Source organism: Erythrolamprus reginae, chromosome 1 (assembly GCF_031021105.1).
Source record: "Erythrolamprus reginae isolate rEryReg1 chromosome 1, rEryReg1.hap1, whole genome shotgun sequence".
NCBI classification, from domain to species: Eukaryota; Metazoa; Chordata; class Lepidosauria; order Squamata; family Dipsadidae; genus Erythrolamprus; species Erythrolamprus reginae.
Window position 1 is genome coordinate 57979521 of NC_091950.1, and position 17391 is coordinate 57996911.

Genomic DNA, 17391 nt, shown 5'->3' on the forward strand with positions numbered 1-17391 from the left:
ACTTGAAGTCTTTTAGTAAAAGGCTTTGTATTCTAGGAATAGTTTCTATCAATGTAAGAATTCCTATGTTGGACTGCTATTTGTGACACTCATTCTAAGCAAGTAGAAAAGATTTTTTTAAAAAAAATAACTTTGACAAGGTTAAGTGGATAGATAAGCAGTCATAATGGGGGGGGGGAAAGCAGCCCACAAAGAAGCCACAGCAATGGGTTCTGTATAAACATTTGAGACTAGAAACTTAGAATGGTGATGTAACTGCCCATTATTTGCAAACTCTTCAATTAAACCAAGTCACCATGCCTGAAATATTTGGCAATTAAATGATAGTACAAACAGGAGAAATTTATAATATTAGGACATAGCACTGTATCAAGGTGGCCTATGTATTAGGTGAATATATAATAGAGTATATTTCTGTGCATGCTTTGCAAGCTTTAGAAGTTTTAATTTATTCATACATTTCTGCTTTTTTATTGTACCTTTTCTTTCTTCCAGTTCAGCAAACCAGCTTTATGTGGGTTTGAAATGGTGAGAAATTTCTAATATTTTTGCTACGGTCATATTCTTAGCAGTCACCTATTTGAAGTGCTATTTCACAATATAATCACAAACACTTGTAAGCTTCTTGACTTTTCTAAGTACTTGTTTTTAACATCTTTATTTTAAAAGAAAAAGAAAAGAGATGAAGGAATAGTCTTCAAAATGATACATTATAATATACAACCAAATTATGAAATGCAGTATACTTAGTTTTTAGTACATTATTTGACCAGTCTTCTTGGTAAGACAGAACAATATGTGATACGCTATCATTACCTGATGGATTTGCAATTGGCTGACCAACCACACTCAGCATGTGGTGTTAATGCAACTAGAAACACTGGGAGGGAGATATGCAGAGGAGCTCCTCAAGGTTGTCTCTTGAGACCAACTTCTTAATAAATGAAGCAAAAGCAAAAAAAAAACCACATCGAAACACGGGCGTACCTGTGTCTCCGCACACAATTCTGCTACCTGCATAGGTGCAGTAGCAGAATTGCGCTGAACTCCACTAGCACTCAGAGCCACAGGGCCGAGCACACATCACTGTTCCATCTTAGCAGCCCACCTCTGATTATTCTTCTACTTAGAGAGTATGGGGTTGCATGACTGATAAGAAAAAGCATTTGGGTGGGATATGGGATATAAATTTGTAGGCATTGTTGGTTGAAAGCAGTGATGGGTTCCTACGGGTATGGTCATGAACAAAGTACCAGAAGCAAAATTTGGAGCTCCACCCCAGAGCACCCAATTTGCACTGAAAGATGTTGAAACAAAATGCATAAGCCACGTCCACAGTGTGGTAGTAAAAATTTTGGTAGACTATCACTGGTTGAAAGTGTTTAGCTAAGCTGCCATTTGTATAGCCTTTCACGACTGGAGACAAAACAAGTACATACTAGTAACTCTTGATCAGAAACAAAGAGTTTAGAGATTTCTGGGTGTTGGATGAGATTTTAAAACCTGGATCTGATAGCCCTGCTTTATATTGGAGTTTATGGCATATGTACAAGTAATGATCTTTAATGCTTATTAAAAAAATAAACTTTTAATCCCTAGTAAGAGTCAAATATCTGAGTTGTATCAAGAAGATTGTGTGAAATATGCATTTCTTATTATGTGGCCTAAATGCTTCTTTTTATTAATATGATTGGTTAATTCCACTTTATTCTTGAATCACTGGACTTACTCTTCCATAATAATTTTATAGTGATGGTCTCTGCTGTTGATTGCCATTGTCACCAGAACTACAACTAGAGGTCCTGGGTTGACATCTAACCTTGCTGGCATTTGATAATCCTAACATCTATCTTCCTCAGCTTCACCTGTGGCAGAAAGAAAATGAAATTTAGATTTAGTGGGTCCAATCATGTATAATACTTACATACATCATGTCCCAATTTACAGTTTAAGCATTTATTTCACATTTTGATTTCCACAGAATGATTATTACGAGGCAAAAATCTGGTATAATCGTCAATGTTTAGCTAATAGAGAATACTATGAAGGTAAGAAAACCAGATTTCCCAGCAGTAAAATGTATGACGCATAAAGGTATATCCAAAATAGTAAATTTGAATTATATTACCAGTGCTTTTTAAGTGATTGTCATGATATATGTCTGCAACTTTGTAAGGACTTAGTAATAAAGACATCATGTCTGAACCCACCAACGTACAGTATTTTTCAGTTTATAAGACACACCCTTTCCCACCTAACAGAGGGTGTAAATGTTGGTTCATCTTGTACTCCAAATACAGCTATTTTTGGCCTCCTGAGGCCCCGTCCCCGCATCCCATTTTTGCAAAAAATGCACCCGTTTTTTGCAAAAATGGGGTGCACAGAAAGTTTGGGAGACCTGCAGAGAGCTCCTGGGGAGCTGGGGAAAGACAAAAACACCATGCATATTTGCAAAAAAACCAGGTGAAAAATGGAAGGTTTTTTTTTCAAAAACAGCTTTTTTTCCCTCTTCCCCCAGCTCCCAGGAGCTCTCTGTAGGATTTCTGGGGTTTTTTTTCAAAAACCAGAAGAAAAACTGGCCATTTTCACAAAAATACCTTCCCCCTTTTGCCTTCCCCCAGTGCTCAGAATCTCTCTGCAGGATTCCCAAACCCTCTGCCCACCCCACCTTTGCAAAAAAAATGGGTAAAAAACAGGTCTATTTTTTTTTTGTGCAGAAAATGGGCTACCCATGAGGTTTGGGATGCTTGCAGAGTGCTCCTGGGGCTGGGGATGACAAAAATGTTTTTTCTTACTTATCTCTTTGAAATCTTGGTGCATCTTATACACTGGTGCATCTTATTGTCCAAAAAATATGGTATTTCATGAGGTTATCAAGGTCATACCTTATCTTTTGTGTAAAAGCTATTAGATCTTGTTGTGGTTCAGTCTGGGACCCCTCCGGGAATGGCTGACCTTCTGTCGGTTTCCAGCTCAGAGGGAGAGGCTGAGGAACAGGAGGTGCAGACTGACGAGGAAGAGGAATCCCAGGCTGAAGAAGAAGGACAGCCAGAGTCCCACCAGGGGGAGCTCTCCCCAGCAAGCAGCCTGGATTCCTTAGGGGAAAATGCTCAAGACATCATAGATATGCGACAAAGGAGAGCTAATCAGAGACGGACTCAATTGGCTAAGTATTTCCAGCATTAGAGGTCACAGCTGGGTTTGGGTGTGGTGCTCTTGGGAAAGGATAAAAGGCGGACCCACCCTTCCTGGCTTGTGGAGTTTTATCTTGGAGATTCGTGAGACCTGTCTGTGAACTTTGGTGGCTTACAATCCTGGTTTGTGCCTTGGACTATTGAAACCTTGGGGGGGGGGGGTGCCAGCAAGAAGCTTGTGGTATTGACTGGACATCAGGACCCTGCTGTAACGTATTATAGCCTGTCTGTTGTGAAGACAGGTTTTCCTTTGTGCTTATTTTTTCCAGCTATAAAATACTTTTGGCTTTTACCAGAGTGTCTGGCTGTTTTTTCAGTTGGTGTTGAGGTCTGGGAAAACCCAGACAGAACAGATCTGATCCCTTTAAATGTATTGTTTTATGTTTGTCTGAGGGTTTTTTTTAATGGGATTGTGATCCACCCATATGTTAGGAGTTATTTCTATTGTTTCTATATTTTTACTAAGTTCCCTGGATACCTATGCCATGTCTATTCTAGTAAATGTCGTACGTAGATTAGAGTAAAATGTATATTGCTTAGATCTTGGATGAAGAGTCCTCCATAAATCTATTAAATTGAATACTTCCACGATATTTAAAAAAACCCTTTTGGTAAGGTAGATTTCCCTGACTTTTTCTTTTTCTCCACTGCACAGTCCTTTTTTCCATCTATTATCCCATTAAAATCCCTAATTAAACAAAGCCTTTTATGTTTCATTTGGGCTATTTTTGTTTGTAATTTTTTTAAAAAAAAATTTTGTCTTTATTTGGAGCATAGATACTTACTATCAAAACATTTGTATCCCCTATTTTAGTTTCAACCATCAATATTCTTCCCTTTGGATCCTTGTATATTTCTCTACTTTCCATATTATTCTTAATATATCGCCACTCCTCTTTTTTTTAATCTGTAGATGCTACATGCACTTTGCCCAATTTTGGATACACTAAATATTTTTTTTTCATTTTCTTTAATGTGGATTTCTTGTAAGCATATGATATCACTTTTTTGTTTAACTAATTTTGCTAGAGTTTTCTTCCTTTTTACTGTACCATTCAAACTTTGAACATTAATTGATATTAGCTGTACTTCTCCATACAGCTTCTTATTTCACTTTCTTTAATTAATTTTGGGTTAACTTTCTGAACTCTAGTTCTGGCTTCCCTTTTTTTTATTTATTACATTTTTATGCTGTCCATCTGCCCTATAATTCTGGGTGATTACTCAAAAGTGAATTACACATTAAAAATTTTCTAAAAACAAGTCTCAGAAAGTCATGTTAATTTGTGCTACCTTGCTTTAAAAAACCTCTACATTTTTCTGCAATTGTTCACATATAACTCGATGCATGTATCTTTGTACTTTAGAAATGTAAGCAATTACATGCACTTCCTTTTTCTTCTAGAGGATTTTATCAGTCTCTCATTCAACAAAGACAAGACATTAAGTCAGGTAAGACAAATAATGACCATTTTTATCATGGTCTACTTTATTCAATATAGAAACTGACCCAACAACATCATACAGAGGAGTGAGCACAATGTCCATAAAACTCCAATTGTATTTATTTATTTTTATTCATTTATTTATTTGAATTTCTAGGCCTTCCTTCTCCATGAGACTTAGGGCAGCTTACAATATAGAAATCAATACAAAATACAACATATTAAATTATAAACCACAGCCATAAAACCCAAATCTTAAAATCCCAAACATTTAAGCCCATTCAAGCTCATACCAATCAGAATCATACTATCACCCAGAGCAGAATGTCAATGTTCAATGGCTCCAGGCCTGCCAGCAAAGGTGTGGCCTTTTTCAAGGCCAGGATTGATTGGGGCTGTGCGAATCTCTGGGGGGAGCTGATTCCAAAGGACCAGAGCTTCCACAGAGAAGGCCCTTCACCTAGGCGACATTGGTTGGCTGATGAGACCTGGAGAAGGCCGACTCTGTGGGCTTCTGGGATATGTGAGACAGGAGACTGTCCTGTAAGTTATCTGGTCCTAAGTCATGTAGGGCTTTATAGGTGATAACCAACACTTTAAATTGCATTAATTTAGTTTAATTGATAACCATGCAGAGTCATTTCTGCCACTGCTGGAGAGAAGGTTTGATGCTAGAAAAGAAAGAAAGAAAATCAACTGATCAAGGAGAGATTAAACCTAGAAATTAAGAGGAACTTTCTGACAGTGAGAACAATCAACCAATGGAACAACTTGTCTTTGGATGTTGTGGGATCTTCATCACTTGAGACTTTCAAGAATTGATTGGACTGCCATTTTTCAAAAATGGTGTTGAGTCTCCAGCTTGAGAAGGGGGTTGGACTAGATGACCTACAAGGTCCCTTCCAATTCTATTCATCTGTTAAAAAATCTATATGTCCATCTGTTAAAAAAGAAGCAAGATAAAGAGACTGTCAGAGAGATTTTGCAGCCTAAGCTACAGGTAGTCCTTGACTTACAACTACAATTGAGTTGTGAGTTTTGCTCCTTTTAACCATCTTTCTTACCTCAGTTGTTAAGTGAATCATTGCAGTTGATAAGTTAGCAACATGTTTGTTAAGTGAACCTGGCTTCCCTATTGATTTTGCTTGTGAGAAAGTCGCAAAAAGAGATCATGTGACCCTGGGACACTTCCACTGTCATAAATATCAACCTGTTGCCAAGCATCTGGATTTTGATGACATGATCCTGGAGATGCTGCAAAGACTGTAATTGTGCAAAACAGTCATGTCACTTTTTTGTAACTCTGAAAGGTCACTAAATGAACTGTTGTAACTTGAGGAATAACTTTAGTTACTAAAGCCTAATCCAGTGACAGCAAAACCTTTCCCCCTCGAGTGCCGAAACCGTGTTCATGTGTGCTATTGTGCGCATATGAATGCCTACACCCATAATTAAATGTCCCCCACAACCTATCCCCGTGCATGTGCATGTGACCCCCCCCCCATGCTGCTCCATCCCCATACATGTGCACATGACTCCCAAATCCCCCACTCCTCTGTTTCCAGATTTCTGGTGGACTCAGTAGGCCCACTTTTTCCCTACCCAGGCTTTAGAGGCTTTCTTGGAACCTGTGAAGGGCGAAAACGGCCTCCCCCATCTCCCTGGAGGCTTCCAGAAGCCAAAACTGCCCTCCCAGAGCCTCTGCATGAGCCACAAATCAGCTCACCGGCATGCACATACACACTTGAGCTAAGCCAGGGCAATGGCTTGCATGCCAAATATAGCTCCGTGTGCCAACTGTGGCATGCATACCATCGGTTCGCTATCGCATGCCTAATCTATTAAGATGGGAACATGAAAGTTCCATCAAATCTCAAACAAGTTGAGCATATTGGGTAGTTCACCAAATAGAGATTAAGTGAGGAAAGCAGACATGCTCAAAAGTTCATACTGCATTAAAATATCAATTGTATTCCCAATATTATTAGCCCTCATTGCCTGCCTCCCAGAGGTGGGCTGCTAAGGTGGAATGGTGACGTGTGCTCACCCCCGTGGCTCTGAGTGCTAGCGGAGTCCAGTGCAATTATGTTGCTGCACCTGTGCAGTTAGCAAAATTTCACATGGAGATGCAGGTGCTACTGTGTTTCGGCGGGGAAGCAAAAAAAGTGCCGAAACGAAACACAGGCATCTCCTTGTGAGATTTTGCTACCTGCGTATGTGCAGTAGCATAATTGCGCTGGACTCCACTAGCACTCAGAGCCATTGGGGAGAGCACACATCACCATTCCACCTTGGCAGCCCACCACTGCTGCCTCTATGTGTAATTCTAATCTATAAACATTGTTTGCCAATCACAAGTTGTTCACACAACTGAATTAGAAAATCTCCAATATAGCTGAATAAAATATTTGTATTCTCAGAAAGGGTTACTTGGTCTTTTCTAAATTCATTTTTTTGTTTTCTCCACCTGTTTTTTAAAGTAAACCATACATTGTTTTTTAAAAAATTGGGCTTTATACGTACAGGAAGTTTCCAATTAGAAATGTACCTACCTGTATGGGAACAAGTAGCAGTTGGGGGATGAATGGAGAGAAGAATACTTTTAACCAGAAAATTGATACTGGGTCTAAATGCATTTCAAAAGCTCATTCTGATTGGAAGCTTGAAATCTTGACCTTGATCCCTTTCTTTCTAATTTGTTTTACTATGCTGAACAGATTCTTTGGCACCACATTTAAGCCAATGATATATTTCTAGATATATTAACAATTTAATATAACACTTTCATATTTATCTTTCTCATACTTTTACAGGAATCCACCTGCTTCTATAGCACTGATTCATTTAAAAAATGGCACAGTTGCTTACCACATAAATCCCAAGCCGAAAAGCATCTATCAAGACGGGTAGTTTCATTTGTTATTGATCATGAACAGAATACTGGTATAGCGCTATTATGGCAAAATGTAAGAGTATTAGAAATTGTACTTTTTCAATTACTAGTTCTGTTTGTGTATCCTTTGTTTCTATTGAGCCTCTTCTCTTCTCTTTTCTTCTCTCCCCTTCTCTCCCCTTAATATTAAAAATGATTTCATCAAGATTTTTCAGTTTTGCTATGGTATAGTGAACAACAATGGGATAACATATCTGAAGCAATCTAGGACTGTACTATATTTTCGTCAACTTTCTCCTTATCCCAGTACTTATTTTTTTATTGATCAGTTATGTGAATTTAATGCTCTTCAAATATCAGTTATGTGAATTTATTGCTCTTCAAATATCTTCTATTATTGTTGTTAGCCGCCCCAAGTCTCCGGAGAGGGGTGGCATACAAATTCAATAAATTAAATCAAATCAAAACAACCTATCCATCTTTATGCTCTTTGCCAATTTCATCCTTATGATATTTGTTACACACTGAGGTTTTTCTTTCAAACTATTCATATTATGATTTTTTTAAAAAAAGAAATAGTTTCAAATTTGAATTATATAAATATGAAGGTTCCACATATCACCCAAAATTAAATCAGAGTCCAAGACAAAGTATTCCCCAAAGTTCCAATTTATTCGAAAAGTAACATTGGTACATCTGGGTGAAACCCAAATCTGAAGTTTATGTGCTTTGGTAGAACGAATTTTCCCATTTTACAAAGAAAAAATGAAAGAGAATTGGCAGTTGTCCTTTTCTGCCCATTTTCATTCAAAATTCCGGGATAATAGGACCATTCTTTAGGAATGTAGTTATTGTTAATTTATTCTGTGCCTTTAATATGTTACAAAATGTAGTAATTATTTTTCTTTTCTTCCCAGGATGAACATCTTGTATCTGTGCATAAGTTAAAAAATGGTGCATTGAGTAAAAAAACCAAATTTCCTACTTTCAAATTTCCCGGAAAAAGTTTTAAAGCAGTTGGATTATATTTTCATGAAGGAAGTCATTTTGTGTATGCTTATGGAAACCAGGTGTGTAAAATGGAAGAGATGTGAAATGGAAGTTTCGACTATTCTTTTTAAACTGTTGCTTTTGGGGAGGAGCTGTAGCAGGGATGGGTTCCTCCTGGTTCAGAACATTTAACCAAAATCAGTAGTGACCCACTGGTGACATCACTGAACCAGATCAGTCAGTGCTCATCCATAGGTGCCGCCATCTTTTTTTAATTGATATTTTTGGAAAACTTTTCCTTCTGAGCATGCATAGAAGCCGAGTTCTAGTACTATATATGTGGTCACCATCTTTTGTGGGGCTTTGGGTTTTTTGCCACATGGCATAGGAGGAAGCGAACTGGCAGCCAGGTAAGTTAACAATGTCCCCCTGTGCCCTTTTTGATTCCCAGGGTCCTGTAGGGAGCTTGCTAGGCCCAAAACAGGTCGCAGGAGTTGCAGCGTCCCACCCCACTCTTTTGGCTCCCAGGGGCTGTAGGGACGCTTGCTAGGCAAAAAGGGGTGCCAGGGGACCTTCAAGGGAGAAACACCCACCCCACACACTGTTTGGCAATCCTCACATGGATGGAGTTGAGAGCTTATTGTGAGTGGCTACTAAGTTATCCTCAGACTAAGCTAATCAACAGTGGAGCTCTAAGAATGCTTGATGATCAATGGGCATGTTCTTAGTTTCCAAACATCTGGCTTCTGGGGTTCTTCACAGAAAGGGAGAAATGGAGGGAGGGAGGGAGGCAGGAAGAGAGAGACACACAGAAAGTGGGAGAGAGAGAGAGAAAGAAAAGAGGAAAGAAGGGAGAAAGAGAGAGAAGAAAGAAAAAGAGATAAAGACAGAAATAGAAGTAAAGGAAGAAAGAAATAGAGAAAGAAAGAAAAACAGACAAAAGAGAAAGAAAAAGAGAAACAAGAAAAAGAAAGAGGAAAGTGGAGGGGTGAGCCGACAGCGATGCCACGGGCGTGATCCAACGGAGATACTCAGAGGGGCAAGCGTATTGGTAGGGATGGGAATGGTAGCCTGCCTCTGCTCATGATTCTCGATCTCATCTTCTATGTACACTGAGAGCATATGTAGCAAGACAAATTTCTCAAGTGTGTCCAATCACACTTGGCCACTATTCTATTCTATTCCATTTTCTTTCTGCCAGGTCCTCCAGTAATCTGGGATGCAAACTACTTGGTTTCAGATATTTGAACTCATCCAAAGAGGATAGATGTTCTTTTATCAATTCCTTGCCTATTTTGATCTGCATTCCTGTTCTGTGTTCCACACAGTGCTGTTTTTGATAGGTTGGGCTATATTTTCCTCTTGTGTAAAGCAGATACAAAGAAAGCATTAAGGAGTTCTCTTCCTCTCTCCTGATTGTCACATTCTTTCAATTTTCTTCCATTAGTGCCCCAATCATTTTCCTGAGATTTTTCCTTACTCCTAACACATTTGAAAGAAACTTTTTGTTATTTTTAGCATTTGTTGCAATCCATAGTTCATTCTGAGATTAGCTTTCTGATTCCTTATTTACAAATTCAGTTTATTCGCTGGTTTTCTGCTCTGGATATAGGCCCTTAGAAACACAGAAACATAGAAGACTGATGGCAGAAAAAGACCTCATGTTCCATCTAGTCAGCCCTTGTACTATTTCCTGTATTTTATCTTGCAATGGATATATGTTTATCCCAGGCATGTTTAAATTCAGTTACTGTGGATTTACCAACCACGTCTGCTGAAAGTTTGTTCCAAGGATCTACTACTCTGTCAGTGAAATAATATTTCCTCACGTTGCTTTTGATCTTTCCCCCAACTAACTTCAGATTGTGTCCCCTTGTTCTTGTGTTCACTTTCCTATTAAAAACACTTGCCTCCTGAACTTTATTCGATCATGTCCCCCCTTTTCCTTCTGTCCTCCAGACTATACAGATTGAGTTCATGAAGTCTTTCCTGATACGTTTTATGGTTAAGACCTTCCACCATTCTTGTAGCCCGTCTTTGGACCCACTCAATTTTGTCAATATCTTTTTGTAGGTGACGTCTCCAGAACTGAACACAGTATTCCAAATGTGGTCTCACCAGCACTCTATATAAGTGGATCACAATCTCCCTCTCCCTGCTTGTTATACCTCTAGCTATGCAGCCAAGCATCCTACTTGCTTTTCCTACTGTCCAACCACACTGCTCACCCATTTTGAGATTGTCAGAAATCACTACCCCTAAATCCTTCTCTTCTGAAGTTTTTGCTAACACAGAACTGCCAATGCAATACTCAGATTGAGGATTCCTTTTCCCCAAGTGCATTATTTTACATTTGAAAACATTAAACTGCAGTTTCCATTGCTTTGACCATTTATCTAGTAAAGCTAAATCATTTACCATATTACAGACCCCTCCAGGAATATCAACCCTATTGCACACTTTAGAGTCATCGGCAAATAGGCAAACCTTCCCTACCAAACCTTCCCCTATGTCACTCACAAACATATTAAAAAGAATAGGACCCAGAACATACCCTTGTGGCACACCACTTGTAACCTGTCTCTGCTCAGAATACTTGCCATTAACAATAACTCTCTGATGTCTATGCTTCAGCCAGCTTGAAATCCACTGAACTATCCAGGGATTAAGTCCAATCTTCACTAATTTATCTATCAGCTCTTTATGTGGAACCGTATCAAAGGTTTTGCTGAAGTCCAGATAGGCAATATCCACGGCACCACTTTGATCCAACACCTTTGTGACATAGTCAAAGAAATCAATGAGATTAGTCTGACATGATTTGCCTTCAGTAAAGCCATGCTGATGTGGGTCCAATAAGTTATTGTTTTTTAGGTGCTGATTTATCCTCTTTTTGAGTAGAGTCTCCATCATTTTAACTATAACTGATGTCAAGCTAACTGGCCTGTAGTTACCAGCTTCTTCTCTACTGCCCTTCTTGTGGATAGGCATAACACTGGCCATTCTCCAATCCTCAGGAACATCTCCAGTTAACAGGGATTGGTTAAACAAATCAGTCAGGGGGGTAGCAATGACAGATCTGAGTTCTTTAAGAACTCTGGGGTAGATGCAATCTGGACCCATTGCCTTATTTATCTTTAATAATTCAAGTTCTTCTAAGACATCTGCTTCTAAGATCACTGGAGCTGAATTCGTACAGCTGGAAGCAAGGCTATATCTCTCTATAGTATTATTTTGTAAGGTGTCTTTTGAGAAAACTGAACAGAAGTAGCTATTGAAATGATCAGCGATCTCCTTATTCCCATCAATGCATGTATTTTTTCCAGTACTAAGCTTCGTGATGCTGCAGTTTTTCTTCTTCCTATCACTAATATATCTGAAGAAGATTTTATCCCCCTTCTTTACAGATTTGGCAATTTCTTCCTCTTTTGAGGCTTTAGCAGCATATATTATGTTTCACCTCCTTCTGTCTCATTTTATACACCTCTCTATCAGCTATACTTCCAGACTCTTTATACCTCCTATAGGCAGCCTTTTTTCATCACCTATAGCCCTTACATCATTGCTAAACCATAGCGGTTTGTTCTTCCTTTTACCTTTAGTTATTTGCCCTACATACAGTCCTGTGGCTTTTAAGATGGCCTTTTTTAATACAGTCCACTGGGGTGCTCACTCCTGCCATTTTATCCCTCCCCTTTAATTCATTATTTAAATATTCCCCCATTGCATTAAAATTTGTTTTTTTGAAATCCAATACTTTGGTTGCAGTATAGGATTGCTCACAATCAGTTTTTACATCAAAGCACAAACATAGATGGTCACTGCAACCTAAATTTTCTCCCACCTTGACCTCTGAAACCCAATTCCCATTCATAAAAACTAAATCTAGAATATTCTCCCCTCTAGTTGGTGTCTTAACCAGCTGTGCCAGAGCTGCTCCTGTAAAGGCCTCTACTATATTCTTACTTTTGCATGTAAGGGCACTGGGGATATTCCAGTCAACATCAGGCATGTTGAAATCACCCATAACCACAATATCTTCCTTGACTGCCATTTGGGTAATTTCATCCACCATCTTGTTGTCATATCCTTCAGATTGCCCTGGAGGCCTATAGCTCACCCCAATTCTAATGACAGAACCGTCTTTATTTTGCATGCAAATCCATAGAGTCTCCAGATCTTTACACGTATTTTGAATTAGTGTTGTTTTTAGACTTTCTTTAACATAAATGGCTACACCACCTCCCTTTCTCTCTATTCTATCCTTCCTATACAGTGTATATCCTGGTATGGATATTTCCCATTCATTAGAATCTTTAAACCATGTCTTAGTTATGGCAACCAGATCCTTCTTTCCATTTTTTAAACATTTGTCCTTTTTATTCCTCAGCTTGTCAGAGACTGTTAGTGCAACCATGCTGGTCTTTAGTTTTTCTTTCTCTGTGGTATTGTTTTTGTTTGTGTCTTTAGATCACATTCTAATTTCATTCAATAATTCTACTTTGAGCAAGTTTGCCTGCATTCATGGTCCTAGAGCTTTATCAGGAAACAAATCATCTTGAAGGGTCTTGTAATCTTACATTTATCTTTTGTGATAAAATATGAGAAAAAAAATAAATCTGAAAGTGATTTGGAGTCAGACGAACTGCTGCTGACATATCCTTACTATTTTCTTTCTTTTAAAAAAAGTTTTTATTGATTAAATACATTAAAAACGACAATGAAAAAATTGCAACATATTGTAAGAAAAAAAGAAACAACGTAATAGCAAGACAAGCAAAGACTGACAAAACATTTCAAACATACATAAACAATAAATTTGTCAACTATACTGTTGACTGCTAGTTTGCGACTTTCCAAATTAGATGCTATCATGAATTTCTACATGTTTTTGCTATATTTACATTTTGCAACTGTCGGATAGTCATCTACTGAGGGGTTTAGTCTTCCTCTTATCTGAAATATAATGATTTTCTTTTTGGATTAATTTGTATAGAATTTTGAATTATTTGTTCATTTATTTTACTTTTTAATGTATTTATATTATTTTAGCCAATTATATCATTGATCCCATGCATTATAAAAGTCTGTTTTGTCTTTATCTTGGTGTCCATAGGTCATCTTGGTCAATTCTGCATACTCATATACTTTATTTATAAAATTTAAGGTGGTTGGGATTGAATCTTTCTTCCAATGTTGAGCGTATAACATTCTGGTTGCTGTCAAAATATGTAAAATCAAAGTTTTACCATTTTCTTTACAACAGCTTTACACTGCCATCTTCTGGGACATTTTTTCTTTCTTTCTTAGAAAAGGTCCTCCAACCATACCTTCCTTCTGAACATCAACAAAGTAATTAAAAAGTTTCAGTCATTGTGTTTTTAAAGTATATTCAATTCTCTCTCTCTCTCTCTTTTAGATATGGGGGTCTTTTGATGGAGGCAACTCATTTATACCTATGATTACACTGACTGGTGAGACTGCTGTAAAGGTAGATTCATGTTCTTACACTCAGGGAATTATATTTGTTACAGACAAGAGAAATGTTTATTTCAATAAAGCAGGTAAGAAATTATTTTAAAATTAAAATTATTGTTGGATTGTGAAGCTTTTAAAGTCTGATCTGATGCAAATTGTTGTCTTTTCCCATTAGCATATAGAATAGTAAAACACCAAATACTGAAATATCAAGAATAGCAAATTTAAAAAGCTTAGAATGTATTTATTATAAAAAGAAATAGCATGGTACTTTCTCACAGCTCCAGCCCAGGCAGGCCTGGCCTGGCCTTCAGAATGGGCAGGTCTCCCGTAGGTGGCAAGCGGTGGTGGAAGGCTGTTGACTGTCCTCCCTCCCTCGAATCCTGCTGCTGCTCTGGGCTGGGATTGGATGACCAGCAGGTCCATGCAGCCCTGTGCCTGCCTGCCTGCCTTCCTCCCAGCTATCCGCATCCCCTCCTACAGCCGAATCTACTCACCTCTCTCTGTCTTGGCTTCTTTCTCTCTCTCTCTCGGCGGGATGGTGGGCAGGGGTTCCCTGAGTCACTTCCTACCTGACCAAGAAAAGAGAGCAGCCGTCAGGCAGGAGAAATAGTGCCTGGCTCCTGTACAGCCTTGAAAAACACTGCGTGGCAGGCCATTGCTGGGTGTGCCAGCGTCCACCTGCACACCATAGGGGGAACAGTGACTTTGGTCAGGCCATGTTGCTAAGAGGCCAGACCATTGCATCCCTAAACAGCTCCTCTATGGTGAGCTGTCTAAAGGAAAGCAATCCCATGGGGAACAAAGGAAGTGTTACAAACAGTGAAGGGCTACCAAAATTTTACTGCCACACTGTGGGTGTGGCTTATGCTGGATGCCCTGCATTTTCTTTCAACTTTCAGTACAAATTGGGTGCTCCATTTTCGCTACCCCACTGCATAGGGCAGCAGCCCATCCCTGATTACAAAGACACGTTGAAAGCCTCCTTGAAATCCCTCGATATTAATACCACCTCCTGGGAAACCCTGGTGCAAGATCGACCAACATGGCACACGCTGATCCATCAAGGCTGCCAGACATCTGAGGCCAGAAGAACATTCAGAGCAGTAGAGAAGCGAGCACTCTGCAAAGCCAGGGCTGCAAATATAAATGTTGTGACAATGGTGCCCACACATGTCTGCCCAATATGTGGCAGAACATTTCATGCCCGTAAAGGCCTTAACAGCCATCTGTGGACACAACGTGTATAGCACACAACCCATTAGATCAAAAAGTCCTCCTTAAACACAATGGACAAACATCATCATATATTTGCTATGTTTAGTTTTATTACTGATGTGATATAGAAATATATGCAACAAACAAACAAAACATTGAGATAATGTATATCAAAAACTGTGATTAATAACATTTTCTCTCTCATTCATTTTTTTCCTGGAAATTATGGTGTCTTTACATTCATCTCAGTTGTTGATTTTACATGCTGTCCTTATTGGCTGGAATAAAAGAAACTCAATGCAAGCTTACATTGTCTCTTGAATGTTTTTCATTCATTAATTTTTTAATGTAGTTTCTATCCAAAAATAAAAGATCAGTCAAAATTGCAGTTTATAAAATACATAGAACCACTCCATAACAAAGCTAACAATTGTGCCAATCTCCTTTTCTCGACTTGAAGCACTTTGTACATGTAGATTGGTTCACTGCTGCATTTGTTTTACAAATGATTGCTTTAATTGATGTGGATCTATGGAATCAAACATTTACATTCGCTTCTTTCTAAATCAAATATCTTGTATTCTGATTATATAAAGCAAACTCAGTTTGATTAGAAGAAATGTTCTCTTTGAAAATATCGTACTTCTGTGTGGTCATAAGGTAAGCTCACATAATTATTTTTTTCTCTGTAGGACTAATTAGATATACCTTACTTGCAACAATGCCACCTGAGCTTTTCAGCATGTATTTTGATCATCTGGGAAATTTAAATCATATACGTTTTAACAGCACAACTGAAAATGGTTTGTTGGTTTCTGTGATGGATATGAACAAATTAATGCAGGTTTGACATTTATCATTTATTTGGTGTGCTGCTGAAGATGATTTATAAAATGTTAGGCTAATGTAAAGCTTATTCAATTTAATTGTATGAAAAGCATATTCACTTGCTTTGTAAAGATAATATAGCTGTGATTCATTGAAAACACAAAGCATAAATGCATATGCCATTGAAATTATTTCTAATTAAATAGTAAATGTGCTTGAAATATGATTTAACCAATTTATTGTATGAAAAGCTGGTAAGACAAAGCTATGACAAAACCTATTTTCAGTAAGGTATTTGATAAAATTGTTGGCTTTTATTAAATCATATCCAAGTATTATCAGCAAATATTAGATTTGTAGTTGAATCCTGCACATAGTATTTTTAAAGATCTAAATTCCCTTAGAATTCTTCTTATGCCTGGATATGAAACATTAATGGCTAGGAAGGTCTTTGAATGTCTGCATCCTATTTTAACAATTGTGATTGGCGGGTGGGTTCTCAACTGGTCAGGATTATTGCTGGCTAGGTTGTAATATCTTGAACTCCATGTATGCCTTTTATGTTTTTAATGTTTATTGCTGCTTTTTAATTAACTTATGGGGGGGGGGTGTTAACTTTTAAGGATGGATTATTATGAATGCATTGGTGGAGAGTATGATTGGGATGATTGAGCTGGATGGAAGGGTCAACCTGTCTGCTGCTGTAGATGCAGGACGAGTGGGGGAGCCCATCTCTGGGGTGGCAGAGGGCCGGAATATGCCGGTCCTGCTGAGGATAGGCAGATGTGATGGGAGCCATGGTGTAGGCCACTCTCAGGGAACAAGAGCTCACTGCTTGAATGCGATCCCTTATTCCCACCCCATGAGCTCAACTGGTGATAGGCGAAATCCAGACCCTGGGCTCAGGCTGTTGGTGCTCAATGCCAGGTTGGTTGTAAATAAAGCTCCCCTCATCCAGGATTTACTCCTGGATGAGGAGGCTGACCTGGCATGCAGGACTGAGACCTGGCTGGGCCCAGAGGGAGGAGTTTCTCTCTCTTAAATGTGCCCAAGCGGGTTTACAGGTCAGCCTCCTCATCCAGAATTTACCCCTGGATGAGAAGGCTGACCTGGCATGTGTGACTGAGACCTGGCTGAACCAGGAGGGAGGAGTTCCTCTCTCTTAAATGTGCTGCAACCTAAAGTAAGAGTTGTAGGAGTGGCTATTATAGTCAGGAAGACTGTCAGCCTATGCAGGCTCTCTGCTTCTGAGTTAGCGAGTAACCATATACCGTATTTTTCGCTCTATAAGACGCACCTGCTGATAAGACGCACCTAGATTTTAGAGGTTCGGGGGGTGCTGGGA

The 17391-nt window shown here is 38.7% G+C and overlaps 1 protein-coding gene across 1 annotated transcript in view; it reads left to right on the forward strand.

The window, feature by feature from the left end:
* The window catches only part of LOC139168005 (cation channel sperm-associated auxiliary subunit beta-like), a 137196-nt gene that overhangs the window by 19249 nt on the left and 100556 nt on the right, over positions 1-17391 (forward strand). Inside the window, exons 9-15 of the mRNA XM_070753253.1 lie at positions 496-528; positions 1982-2048; positions 4600-4646; positions 7453-7605; positions 8450-8602; positions 13942-14086; positions 15911-16062. Coding sequence (XP_070609354.1) covers positions 496-528; positions 1982-2048; positions 4600-4646; positions 7453-7605; positions 8450-8602; positions 13942-14086; positions 15911-16062 — 750 coding nt within the window. The remainder of the gene's footprint in view (positions 1-495; positions 529-1981; positions 2049-4599; positions 4647-7452; positions 7606-8449; positions 8603-13941; positions 14087-15910; positions 16063-17391) is intronic.